Genomic DNA, 14,114 nt, shown 5'->3' with positions numbered 1-14,114 from the left:
CAATGACAAAATGAATTTATTTTACCATATGCAAGATCTGGAGTTTTTTGCAGTTACATGCAATTTTTTTATCAATATTTGAGATACATACTCTAAACTGATTTTTTAAAACACACCACACTAAAAAGCAGTTGTGGACAAAAAGGCCCTACCCCTCATGACCTATATTAAAGGACATTGTCTCAAGTTCAAGCATTTGAAAGCTCTCAATATTTTCCCCCTTCAGCAACTAATCCTCATCACATTGTTGCTGACTGCTCATTCTCCACTGTGCTTCTTGCATCACTTGACTGGGTGCAGCAGTGAGCCATTTGGCTATAGGAGTCTGAAAACCATACCAAGGTAGAGTGTGTTCAGGAAGAAAGCACATTCAAACCCCACCAGGTGCAAAATACAAGATGGAACAAGACAGCATGTGTAGAAATTAAAGTGGCAAGAGCTGCTCTCATTTACAGTTTGTGAGAAGGTTATCCCATCCAAAATCCAAACAGCTTAAAGGGCAATACACCTTTAACTCTCCAAAGAACTTAAATGACCTGATAGCTTTGTATCATACCTTGCACAAAGAAATGCTCCTGGCTTTTAAGGGTTATAGTCTAAAAAACACAAAGAAATGCTTTATCATCAATATCAGAGTTCCCATTTAAAGAGTGCTGTTCTCCTTTTTGTTAGGCAGGCCCTATACCAATACAGGTATATAAAAAATTATTACATTAAGTACTGAAGTTAATGGTTGGAAAAATATATGTAAATTCTTCTTTCTGCCATTTAAAAAAAATATTTACAAAGGGTAAATGTACACACTGGCAACGTCATATTTTCTTACAATTTGTTTGCCTGAACTCAGCTAAGAAATTTTTCCTCTTAATAAAACACAACACTCACCTTTTCAGCAGTTGAATGAAATGCAACAGCTGTTTCCAACCGGTGCACTCTTTCTTCAGAAGTCACTGTAAACTGCTTCCACACTCTGTTCAGTCTGGGAAGTGTGTCCCCTGAGGACCTTGACGTGCATCGCAAGGACTGGCACAGGACCACTGTTGCCTGCAGTAGCTGTCTCCCGTAATCGTATGTACTCTAAAAATTGGAGGGGATGGGAGAGTAAGTGTATGTAAAAACCCTGCACTTCACATGGCAACAAAACAGCATCTTAAAGCAACAACAGCAGGCAAGTTTATGGAAGCTCCACAATTTAGATTCACAAAGTACATTGAACTAATCTGGTCAACTAGAAAATGCTGATCAAGTAAGAATAAAGTTGTAATGACCAAAGAGTGCTTTCACTCTTAAAAAAAATCCAATATCCACTGCTCCCTAGTGTTCACACTAGCAAAAGAAGAGAGCTTCCCAAGAACTCTGAATTGCTGTTTGGATCTTCCAAGGGACACTTGATATCCACTGCTGAGAGGACTGTCTCCCTGACTTCACTGGTACCATGTCTATGGTCAGCCAGCATCCAGGTGCCCTGAGGCACATCACTGTAACAGCAAAGGACCCTCCTGTCATCAACTCTTACGTATCAAAAGAGGAAACTCTAGTGCAAAAGGTACAATTAGAAAACATCACATCTGTTAATTAACAAGTCCAATTTAGACACTCCTAAAAGCAGTAAATGACTGACAAAACATCTGATGAGATGCTTTGGCCCGGCTTGTCAGAAGCAATTTTAAAGACTATTTGAGATATATCTTTCACAAAAGCCAGTGAACTTTGTTTGGTTGTTTGCATTGCCTATGTGAAGGTTAACTAAGGTAGTGACCTGCAGCACTGCTGCTCTTGATGGAACTGTGACATTTCATTAGGCCCATCACCAACTTCAGCAATCAATTTCTTCACTCAGGCACTGAGGGAAGCCAGCAAGACCAGTGACAGCTGTTCAATGACTGTCCATACAGATATTGATTCTTTTTAGGAGAGGATGTGAAACTGCACAAGCCCCATATTGCTAAAATAAAAAAAACAAACCACATTTCACCTGTGCAACATCAACAAATTTTCGATGTTTCTCCAGTAAAACTTTTGTTTCTTGAGCATCATCTCCCAGTCCGATGTGTGTCTTCAGCAGAGCATCCAACAGTTCACTTAACCATTCTACTGCCTTAAAAACAAGCCAAAAGAATAAAAACTAATATATTAAAAAGAAATTAAACCAGAAGAGTGGCATAACTTCAGTACTAGCATATACTTTTGATACAGGAAAAAAATTAAATGAGCTGTCACAAGCTGGTAGATCATGCATGCAATCCCCAAATATACTATTTGCAGACAATGCTATAGCCTTTATTTTCACTGTACATATTCCCTAAATAAAACTACATTTGAAAGTTGCAAAAAAAGTACTGTAATGCTACTAGCCCCCATAAATCAACCCAGTGAACTACAAATATCAGAATGATGAAATTCTAGGCATTTCCATACCTGAGCAGCATCCTCTTCACATTTAAATAACTGCACCATCTGAAGCATCTTCAGTCGCCGCACATCCACCATATCCTCACACCTTAAACAGCAGCACACAAAAATTCATCAACACATGTACAGCAGACACAAAACACTGACATTGACAACAATATTTTCAAGGGAGAAACATTAAACCTTCATGAAAAGGTGATCAAGCTGCTTAGCTTGGCAAAATACCTCATGCCACAGACAACAATAAGAAACTTGCAATAAGTAGAACTGAGCACTCCAAGTCACCAAAATCATGATCCTCAAGATTCCTGATATGGCTAAGCTCAAGGCAATAATACCAGAGACAGCTACAAGGTCTTGCAGCAGCATCCCAGGTTCCTTACCTTGCTGCACCAGTAAGCTCTGAAAAACAGAGGCTAAGACAGACTTTATCCTACTAAAATTCAGATGAAAGTGGGCTTCAACCTGGCATAATTTTGTACTGTACTGTTTGTTGGGGGCAATGTTTCTTAATGAATACTATAAGGCTGATTAAAAGAGAATAAATTTTTCTATTTTTCTTTTTAGCTGACTAGAGATAGTAATATCTGAACCCTTATATGATTATGTCCTTTGCTTTACTTGTCAGGAAGCATTTCAAAATCTAATTGATATAAAACTGACCCTGGTTATGTTGTTCTGAGTTGAGCACAGTTTACAGTTCTTTCTCCAGAATGCCAATAAAAGTGTTGAAAGTCCTTCTCTTTCCACAATGAGACCTAAGTAAATACATTTAGCAGAATGCTTTCCACCTTAATTTCAGAGCCTACAAAGTAGACAGCAAGACTCACGCTGCTGTTCAGTGCAAATGGAATTACTAATGTCAACAACAGTTGGCTTTATAAGCAAATGCAAAAGACTGTGTGCATGATCCTTTCCAAACTGGTTACAAACATAAGCTCTTCCAAAGAACAGTTTGTTAGCATCCTGCGTTTTGTTACATGTCCTGCAATGCTGACAGAAAGGACATCATCTGCTCTAATAATGCAGGAAACCAGTTTATAGGTTCCAAAATCATAAATATAGCAGCAAAATGCCCCTAAAAATAAACATTACAACATGTGTATGTAAACAACAAGAAACATTCAACAGAAATTGGAAAAACAATTAAATAGCAAAAAATACTATTACATGCTACTGAGAGATACTTAGTCCTTTTACTTTTTTGTCTCTCATCCAAGCTAAATAACCTTGTTTAATCATTCACAATCTGAAAACTCCTTCATAACTTTGTCTGGAAATACTATTGATGTTTTAGTCCTCTAACTGACTTCCCACAATTCTACAACCTTTCTGAGAATACAGACCACAATTGTGTAACACAAACAGAAATCGACTACCAATCTATACACTGACACAATGACATTCTTCTTTCAGTTTTTTATTCCTTTCCTAATAATTCTTGGTGTTCTACTTGCTTTTCCCTGTGTGTTTGAACACTAAAGCAATTTCTGCAAGTTTTCCAATGTTTATCTTTGAGTTCACAGCTGATTCAGAATCCATTACTGTGTATACCAAGTCTTCCCTTCTCCCATGCACATCTCTTTTCTCAGTATGGAATTCCAACTGCCATTTTATTGCACCGTGACACGTCCTCTGTAGCTTTTTGCAGCTGGCCCTCTAAACACAAGTATTGCTTAAATTAATAGGACCCAGAGGGCGGACTTAAAACGGTATTTTCTCTAAGCACTACCAAAACACATAGCTCCTTACACTAAGCTCCCTAAGAAAACAATTTAAGAATAGTGGAATTAATTTGTAAAACGGGCAATTTGATGCTCACTAGAGCTTGCTGTTGCCTAGAGGCACCTCTTTGCTCAGCCAATGCCCTTGAACACCAGGCCATTTCTGTGGACAGTATTACATGGTTAGTATTACAGGGCGTCCAGTATTACTGGCAATAGCTTCTAATTCTTTCACACTGTTTAGTAGGAAAAAAAAAGGCAGTACTACAAAAAAATCCAGTACTACTACATATTTAATTACAAATAATCAAATTTTGGAGGAAGAGGATGATGGCAAAATCTATCCTTCTTATAAATTCAACTCCCTCCCACATTTTTCCCAACCTCACCCTCCACTCTATATGATTTCCTAAAATTCAAACCCCATGTCCTGGGGTGACTGTATGGTCCTGTATCCCATCATCTGCTCTTCTGAAATCTGAGCCTCCATTTTGTGCCCTGTCCCCTTCCAACACCACCTCATTTGTCTTCCTATCTTCAGAAATGAAAATACCATACTCAAAGGACAGAGCTTGTGATAAAGAGGACAAACAAGGCTGTTTAATACATGATTTTACACCCATCACCACTACTGTAATTGCATTATACTCCCATCTCAAACTGCTAACATGTAAAAGACCCCTCTTGTATATTTTCATAACTCCATATAAAAGGAATGTATAATTTCTGAGCATTTACAAGCACAGGAAAGCATTCAAGTACTCCATCCAGTACCAAAACATAAAAGGTGCTGGTTTTTAGGAATACACTACAACAGATTAGTCAGGGAAGTTTCTGTCCCATTCAAATATACTACAAATATAAATTACAGTTGCAATTCATCCCTTAACAGAACATAAAACAAAATGGGCTCTTTACAACACACTAAATTGTATAAAAAGTGATGACTTGTTAACACAGAAAAATCTTAATGACTTGAATTGTTGTTCTTACCTTTGCTTTCTTAGCTGCATATCTTCCATCACTCCTTGGATATGGTCCACATTTTCTTTGTTTTCAATGGTCACATCCTTCCCATAGGCCCATGATGCCTGGTTAGATATCTGATCAAGAAGACTTTGACCTTTCTCACGCAAGCCTTGCAAACCTAAGTCTAATAAGAGAATGAGGAAAAAAAGGTCAGTGATCACTCAGAATTTTGGTGGGTTTTCTCCTCAATGGAAAAAGAAAATGCAACAGAATCATACATGGATGAAGACTGGAACCTGGAAAATGACAAGGACATTACTATGTCCTTCACCACCCTTTCCAACTCATATTTGAGTGAGCATTTGTCTATATTAACAAAGAACTAAGGCTCTGCTATTTTATGACCTAGCAGATAACAAGAAAAGGAATAGAAGTTGACAGTGTGTCAGCTTTTCAGCATATACATAGCTAATTAGTGTCTTTCATCCACACGGTTAGATAATTCCTAAAATATTTATCACTGCTAAGCAGTTGTAGCCTAAGTGTTCTTCCACTGCTGGCACAAGTTACTACTTTATAATACATCTGATATGGCTGATACAATTTTCTACACTGAAATTTGTCAACCCTAGGGATCTGCTGTTACATCTCTTATTTGGCAGCTTTACTATCTGTTTTCCTGAAGGAATATCTCATTTACCCATCAAAGTGTTATATTCCAGTCATACCTACTTCTACCATAAATTATTTTTCTTTGCAGCTCTTTCTCCCACAACTTAATGAACAAGTTGATCACTGTAGACCTCTTCCAACTGAAATAATTCCATAAGCTTGACAGTGTAACAACCTTCAATGTGCCATTTATTAACATATACATTCAAAGTTACTGCAAAACACCCAGTACAAGCATTTCAAAAGTGAGTGGATAAAGCCTTAATCATCAAGGCATCAATTCTGGAGACAAAAAGACCATCTAAGCATTATAATCCTAAGTCACTAAAGAAGATTAATGGGGGAAAGAAGTTTGTTTACAGACGAAATGCATGATAATGGCATATAACAAATATATATATTAGATGCAAAACATCTTTAAAAGAAAACAGTTCCAGATCACTTCCCCAGACAAAATTCAGCCCAAAGTAACTCAGTGGAACATTACATGGTGAGGAATCAGAAGTCATAAGATCTTTTCCCCCTGCTTTTTTGGTGATTATTACTCTTTCTTCCCCCTGTAATGCACTTATTAGAATGTGTGTCTGAAATGCAGAAATATCTTGCTTACCAACACTTTTTAATTTCTCTTCCAGTAGTTTCAATGTTTGTTGAATTGATGCTCCATCTGCTGGTGCTACATCCACACACAACATTCCTAGTAAACCATCCAATTGCTGAGACAACTAAAATGTAAGAACATAAATGCTGATATTTAAAAAGAAGTTTGAGCCTCACATGGTTGGTTCTAAAATATTCTAAATGTTTGGAAATTTGTCATTTTCAAATTTCTCTTTGCAGCTAGAGGAAATGAAAGTCAAGATAAATGACCCATCTGCCTTGTAGAAGTCCAAGAGCACACATCCCTAGATGGTGGGAGAGTAGAAGCCAAGATTCTACTTGCTTTTTAAGAAAAACAGAGGAAATGAACACGCCATTTTACAAAAAGAAACTATGAAAAGTACATCCAATTCCAGTTCAATTAATGCATATGCCTCTAAATAAAAAAGAGGGCAAAAAAGTAACTTTTCAACTAGTAACCCTTTTATTTCAAATTCTACTAAAATGTAAGACATATTACAAAGTACTTCCCTCCTAAAACAAGGGGGAGCCAATTTTCTCAGTGTTTCAATTACAGTAAATGATGACTTACAGCATTTTCCAAGTGACAAGATATTTCCCCTTATCTCCCTGAATATTTTTCCAACGTATTCAGCATTTACAATACTAAGGCAGTAGTTTATTGACAGTGCCTTAAAAAAATTAAAAAGAAACACTTACATCCTGGGCAACACTGTGGAATTCAAGTGCTGCTTGTAATAGGTTCTGCCTGAATTCCAGCTGACTGGCCTGCCTGTAACACACATCACTCAGCTGTTGCTGCAATGCTTTTAATTCCACAAGGTCCTCCTCATCCCCTGCATTTAGAAGAGCTGCTATCTGCTGATTAAGCTCAACATAAACAGCAAACCACTCCTAGAAACACAAGAAGATAAAGAATTAAAAATGCCAAATATCATTTTATTGTTCTTAAATGGTATACATCCAACTGCAGGCTAATAAATAATCAGATTGAAAAAGGAGGTTATTACAGATTGCACTATCTCACAGAGAAGGAAAAAATATTCCTGATTTCAAATCAACTCTCAATAAAGTGCTTAGTAGATGCTAATACACACATTGTACTATAAAATACTTAGTGCAGAAAGATGGGAAGTGTTCAATGCATGGCTCCTAGTCCCAGCACAAACTTCCACCAGAAGAAGAATTTCACTATTTGTTTTAAAATGGTTTAGCACATTTCTAGTGCTTAAATGCCTGTACTGGTCTACTGAAACAAGAGATCATTTTTGCCAAGTGATCAGCTATTATAAAAAGCTGATCACGGGAATATCCAGGTGTTCCTTTCAGTGACATGACTGAAACTAGCAAAAATTTCCTTACAATATTTAGGAAAAATACTGCTGTTGACAAAGTGGAAATAATATCTATTTTCTGAACAAAAGAGAGTCCAGGCACAGAAACTTCAAAATGATCCTTGTTACTTATTTAAGGAAAGCTTTATACCATTTAACTCAAAAGGTGCAGATTTTTTTTTCATATGCCTTGATTACTGAATACATACATAAGATTTAGTTACGTTGTCCTGTTGGTGCATTTGCAGAGGAAAATAGTTCAAATATTTAACAATTTGGTGAGATTTAAAAACAGCTTGATACATCCAGATCACATTCACATCTTGCATGACTGAGATGCCTGTAAAGCAAAATGTGTTTGCTCAACAGCTCTAATTTTGACCTTGAAGTGTCCTATGCATTTCTATGGAACAGCACCATCTATTGGCCTACAATATTTGATTTAATTTGTATTCTTATCTCGCTCCTATTGGGATGTTTAGAATTTTGTAAATTATGTCTTCAGCTTTTGCATCATTTATTTACAAATCATGCAAAACGGAGTATAAATATCCATTTTCTGATTTTTTTTCTTTTTTCCCAGAGCTGCCTCTACCATCTGCTCACAGAAAAAAAAAGAGTATGAAAAGAGCAAGGAGGGGACAAAGAGAAAGCAATGAGAAAGTTAAATTAGCAATCAGTCAAAAATTCAAGAGCAGAAGCAATTTCTCATCTGTCCCAAAAGGGGCAACTATGATGACATAATGTGAAAACATCTTCCATTGTGACATGTGTATTATAGATACACAGATTCAGCACAATCAGTTCACAAAACCAGCTCTTTGACACTAAACATACAAATGCAGCTAAATGTGACATACAAACTATAATACGAGGAGTAAAAAAAATAGATTAATATGTTTAGGGATTTTGGGTTTTTTTCCTTTTTTTTTTCAGTTATTTTTAGCATTAAAGTAAGAGTTGCAGTAATTTATTTTGATCAAGCTATCAGTAAAATTAAGTTACCAGCAAACCAGGTATAAAAAGTGCATTTCTCATCTTTTTCATGGGAGAACTTAGGCACAGTTGTATGTGACAGTTCAAACCCATGAAGCAAAGACCTGCCCAAAACAACAGTTCCAGTGTATTGCTCATGAATAAAAATAGCAGAAAATTAAAACCACCCCAAAATCCAACCACCCTCTCCCCACAAAAAACCAAACAAAAATGCACCCTGTGGAAATTATTTTTGTCACTTCAGAGTAAATTGAAGTAAAAAAGTATCTTCAAAACAAATCAAACATTTTTGCAAGTCTCTTCAAAATACTATAATCAACATTAAACAGAAGGTGATGAAAGAAAGCAAGCATAGAAACTGTCAATTCAATTATTAGGAGAGAAAAGCCAGGAAAACAATGAAAGAGGAAGCGTACACTAAAATCAAAGGAAAAGGCAAAGCACATTTTTCTAGCACTGTTGACAAAAAATGATTTTAATCTCTGAACAGGCATCTGAATGTAAGGTAGGACAGTGGTCTTCCAATTACTTCTTTTGATGTAAAATAAAATATTTTTTTCTGATTGTTATTTTTGCGAACTCCTGCCAGCACCTGAGAACCAAGCTGTGTTCCATGCTGCCAGTGCTTCAGCACACTGTAGGGCAGCCTGCAAACTTCAGTGGGATTTCAGTGATTTCAAGGACTGCATTTAGCCCCAGCTAAATCACAGCTCTCTGTTACAGATATCCAAGTGAAAACAAAGTATGCTCAGTCTTGCTTTCTCTTCTCAGTTTGAAATACCAATACAACTAAAGACACTAAAATTTATTTTTGTCAATGAAGTAGGTAGTCTAGGGTGTTTGTGGGGTTTTTTCCCTTTCCAATTAGGTTTTCAACTGCATGATGTTTTACCCTTCAGAAGGTGATGATTTCCACAATGCTTGAAGAGCTTGAAGCAATGACAAGAGAGAGGAGATGGGATTTACTTCACCTAACACAGACACAGCAAGGAAACCATCCTCACTGAAGGTGGGGTCAGTAGAACCAGTGTTGTCTAGGGTGCTGTGCTTCTCAGACTAAAGGTTTGGGGTTTTTTTTTCCCCTTTAATTACATCCAAAAAATGATAGCCCAGTGACTATTTTTATTGCCATTACTGCAAACAGAACTTAGGAAAAGTGGACAGAATTGCCAGTGTCTACATCAAGGAAAGTCAGAAAAGGTGAACAGCACTGTGAGCAAAACTCCCTTTGGGAGCACTGAATATTCATAATATAATTATAGATAGTCATCTGATGGAAAAAGAGAAAATTCTACTGAAGCTTAGGAAGTATTCAAAATTAGAAGCAAAGGCATCAAGTTGCTGTAGTTACAAAACAGCATCCCCATGATGTTATTATGAACATAAAGTATATCTAAACTCTTGATCAATGAAAGTCTTAAGCCAGTTTCAGCTACTGCTAAGTGTAATCTTAGTCTTAAATCAGTTTCAGCTACTGCTAAGTGTAATCTAATAGAGACAAAAACATTAAGTTATTCACCTGAGAAGTGCAGGACTTGTCAGACATTTTGGCAGAGAGGAGAAAGTAAATTTATTCCTTCTACTCTACATGAAAATTTAAGAACTGCTGGAACATACTAAACCCAAGAAAAATCACAGATAGAAATCTGCATTTTTCTACAATGGAAAAAAAAAGGCAAATAGATATAATATAACCATATTAGCTCTATAACTGCTCAGGTAATTTCCTCTGTAACTCAGAACATCATGCACTGTGCAAAATTCCTGGATACTCATAACCAAAATACATTGCTCATAACTACATGTATTTAGAATTATTTTGATACTTGAAAAGGGTATGGGAAATCTCACACTGTGCTGACTCTCAATCTCTTCATGCTTCTGTTGCAAAGCTTGTGAAGCTCTAATGGAATCTCCTATTCCCCACTGCGTTCTCAGCTGTTCTGATCCAGGTCCTTCAAGCCAATTGACAACCTGTCAGAAAGATAAAGATGATAAAAACAAAGTAGCAAATGATTTATACAAAGACTGGTATAAGCAGAATTTTGTAACACAAGCAGAAATTTAAAGAAGCAGGTTTATGAAAAAAAACAGATCTTTTTAGCTCTGCAAAAATCTTGTTGCTGAATCCATTCACATCCTTCACAGTTTTAAGTAGAAACTACTTTTCATTAACCTTAGCCTGTCCACTCCACAAAAACACGTGGCAGCTATGACAAGATTTTTCAAATACACAATTATCATTTCACATCCCTTGTCAATAAAAGAGCTCAAAACACAATGATAATGGACGTCTTGTGTTCAAACCAGAATTTTTTTTTGCCCAAGTGATTACAATGCACACCTGAGAGCTTTCTCCTTTTTTTGCTGAATAAACTAACATTCAAATAGAGGATACATACTTGTTTTAAAATTAAACTTACACACCAACTTGCTCTATTCAAATAACAGCAACCTGTCACTGAGTTTTTGTAGCCACAACTCATGGAATTTGTCTTTGCAGGGTCACAGCTTTGGACTACAGTATTGGATTTCTTTTATTATTATTTTGAAACTATTTTTCATGTAAATATTACTCAAAGCAAAGCAGAATGTCTCAAATTTTGGTTTCTTTACACAAATCTGAATTATCAGATGATATCTATGGAAAAATTCCCTGATAAATTTTTAAATATCTGGTAAACAGAGATTGCTGCAATGAAACCAAGTGCAGAAGTCACTTAGTACTGGAGTCCTGAAGTAAGGAAATGCAGGAATACCTCTAGATTCTGAACCCTAATAAAAAGGCATAGGAAGCCAGCTTCCTGTCTTTAATGTTAGTGTTGTTTAAACATCAATCACAAAACAGCTTCACACAGATTTTCAGGAAACATAATACAATACACAATGTAACCCCACAACCATGAAGACAAATGAAACAGGGACTAATTGGACCATTTTCCTAGTGCTGCTAGACTGCCCTGCAACAGCAATCAAGAACAATCATCATTACAGAAGGCTCCTCAATTCACTCCATCTCTGAGTCAGTACATATCTGCCTTCCCAATGCCCTTTTTTGCCCCATGCCAAAGCACTGTTTCAGAGCATATTCATTGCTCCAAAAGCATTCTCAGTCTTCCCTGCTTTTATCATATCTAGGACAAATTAGGACTCTACAGTTGCAGGTTCTTTTTGTTTAAAGAGAAACTTCCTGTTGTGCTCAGCACCTCTGCACAGCTGTTATGGGTTAAATATGGAGCTGACCTAGAAGTGAAGGGATCCAGATGTCCCCCTCTAAGGTCAGAGTGGCCTGGAAAACTTCCACATGGAAATGACAGTTCTCATGCAAGTCTGAAACAGTGGGCAAGGCTACTGCTTAGCAGCTGCCCTATCTGGCCAAGAACACCTCCCCATTACAAGTTTTCAGCAACTACTGCATTGACTCTGCAGCTCCTTAGGCCAGCACACGGCTGTTCTTGTGACAGATGCCTAAACTGAGGAGGGAGGAATTACTAGGGGACATGCAGAAAAATGTGATGTAATTTTCATAAAATAAACTTTAAAATCATTAATGACAAGACTACTGCAAGAGGTCACAGTTATTTTTGTGAACTAGGATTAGAAACATAGTAATTAACACCTCTGCCTAAGGAGGGACAAAGCCAGAGTTTATCCTAGCCTAGAGAGTTACAATAATAAGCAGCATTTAGAAAAACTGCTTATTACAAAACATCTGACAATCACTGCAGCCTTTACATTACAAAATTAAAGACAAAAGAGAGGGAAACAAAACCTTGGAACAGAAGCAAAAGGAGTAATTCAAAAGAGAGGGTAGGATATTGAAGGCATAATTGGTTTTGAATTAAGAGGGCTTTGAGAGAGGGGTAAGAACTAAGCACGCCACAGTAAGGACAAGCAGCAAATAGTGAAATTGAAACAGGAACACAACAGCAATGCAGGAGTGGTTGGCAATATAAGATGATATACAAATAATGAAATATGAATGTAACTGTAAAGAAAGCTAGCAGAAGATTAAAACATGCACAAAAAAAAACCCCAGCAACACCAGGGAAAAACACCCACTCTAATTAAAGTACTGCAAGTACTGTTATATAGCAACTTCTGTTTATTTTGTCAAAATAAATTCCATGGCACTTTGCCTCTATTGGCTTCCTTCTGTATATCATTAGCTTCCTACTTTTAGCCTTTAACTCCTTCTATTAGCCTAATTTTTTTGCTGTAAACCCAAAGTAAATGAAATAATTTCCCAGATTTAGTAAGTTTTTCTCAAATATTTGTATGGCATTTAGAAAGCTTTTAAACACACTTTAAAAAAAGCTGATTCATTTGGCAAAAGAGCAAAACACATTCTTCCTGTGTACTGAATCTCAGTTCACTTGCCAGGTAACATCTGTAGTGTACACACAGCAAACAAGTAACTATTTCTACTACAAATATTGCAAAATGAGGCTGAGTAATGGCAAACTATTGTACTTAAATGCATTTACAATGTCAGTTTGCCAAAATACAATAAAAATTACTCTTATTCAACCACTAAAACTTAAACACAGGAAAAAAACTTCACCTGATTATATCCACTGCTGTGCTGATATGCTCTATATAGGATTATATTAATCTCTCATATATTTTTAATACTTCCAGCTCAATATATCAACAAATGACATCTGCTTTTTAGATTTTTTTACAGTAATCAAATTGCTATAGAAATTAAAATTATCTCCTCAGTAGATTTCTAATTTCAATGCTAGACATCACAAAATTGATTAGTTTTTATTTTTACCCATATCTACAATGCTGCAAGTACTCGACATGCACTCCCCTCATGCATTAGAAATGCCAATGTTGAAAGGTTAAAAGCAATTATCTATTCAATTTTCTGCATATTCAAACTATACAGAATCTTAAAAATACACATATCTAATTTCAAGTGATAAATACAAGACGAATAAATTAATTCCATTTCCTTGATTTTCTCTACTGAGACTCTGCTGTGAAAATGCTGGAAGAGCTAATTACATGGCTGTTTCCAGAGGACCAAGCCAGTTCATCATGACCTTTAACATGCAATTGAAAAGGAAGAATATATTCATTCTTGTCAGGGTGTTCCTGAAATACAGACAGTTTAAGCACTTCAGCTTAGATTAAACCACCAAGCATAGGCAAATAAAGGAATAAATAATGGCTTATCTACAGCAACAGGAACTTTAAATGATGTGGACAGGGGAAGCAAAGTTGATGTTCAGTCAAAGGCGTTCCTCTCTTTGCCAGCAGGGCAGGCATTTGCACCTCCAACGATGCAGCCATGCACTGCCACCGTGCCCAGCAAAGGGACAGCCCCAAGGCAAGAGAGCACATTTATAGCAACTTCCACATACCAGAATAGCCT

At 36.6% G+C, this 14,114-nt stretch overlaps 1 protein-coding gene across 4 annotated transcripts in view; it reads right to left on the bottom strand.

The window, feature by feature from the left end:
• SESTD1 (SEC14 and spectrin domain containing 1) overlaps positions 1 to 14,114 on the bottom strand; it is a 51,029-nt gene that overhangs the window by 4,019 nt on the left and 32,896 nt on the right. For all 4 annotated transcript variants that reach the window (XM_054636221.2, XM_054636222.2, XM_054636223.2 and 1 more), the window contains 7 exons: positions 10,580 to 10,702; positions 7,098 to 7,292; positions 6,388 to 6,502; positions 5,130 to 5,289; positions 2,419 to 2,500; positions 1,976 to 2,098; positions 886 to 1,077 (listed from right to left, as the gene is read on the bottom strand). In XM_054636221.2, coding sequence (XP_054492196.2) covers positions 886 to 1,077; positions 1,976 to 2,098; positions 2,419 to 2,500; positions 5,130 to 5,289; positions 6,388 to 6,502; positions 7,098 to 7,292; positions 10,580 to 10,702 — 990 coding nt within the window. The remainder of the gene's footprint in view (positions 1 to 885; positions 1,078 to 1,975; positions 2,099 to 2,418; positions 2,501 to 5,129; positions 5,290 to 6,387; positions 6,503 to 7,097; positions 7,293 to 10,579; positions 10,703 to 14,114) is intronic.

The sequence above is a fragment of the Agelaius phoeniceus genome, chromosome 7 (assembly GCF_051311805.1).
Source record: "Agelaius phoeniceus isolate bAgePho1 chromosome 7, bAgePho1.hap1, whole genome shotgun sequence".
In the NCBI taxonomy this organism is placed as follows: Eukaryota; Metazoa; Chordata; class Aves; order Passeriformes; family Icteridae; genus Agelaius; species Agelaius phoeniceus.
This window is presented reverse-complemented; position numbering and strand designations above follow the sequence as displayed.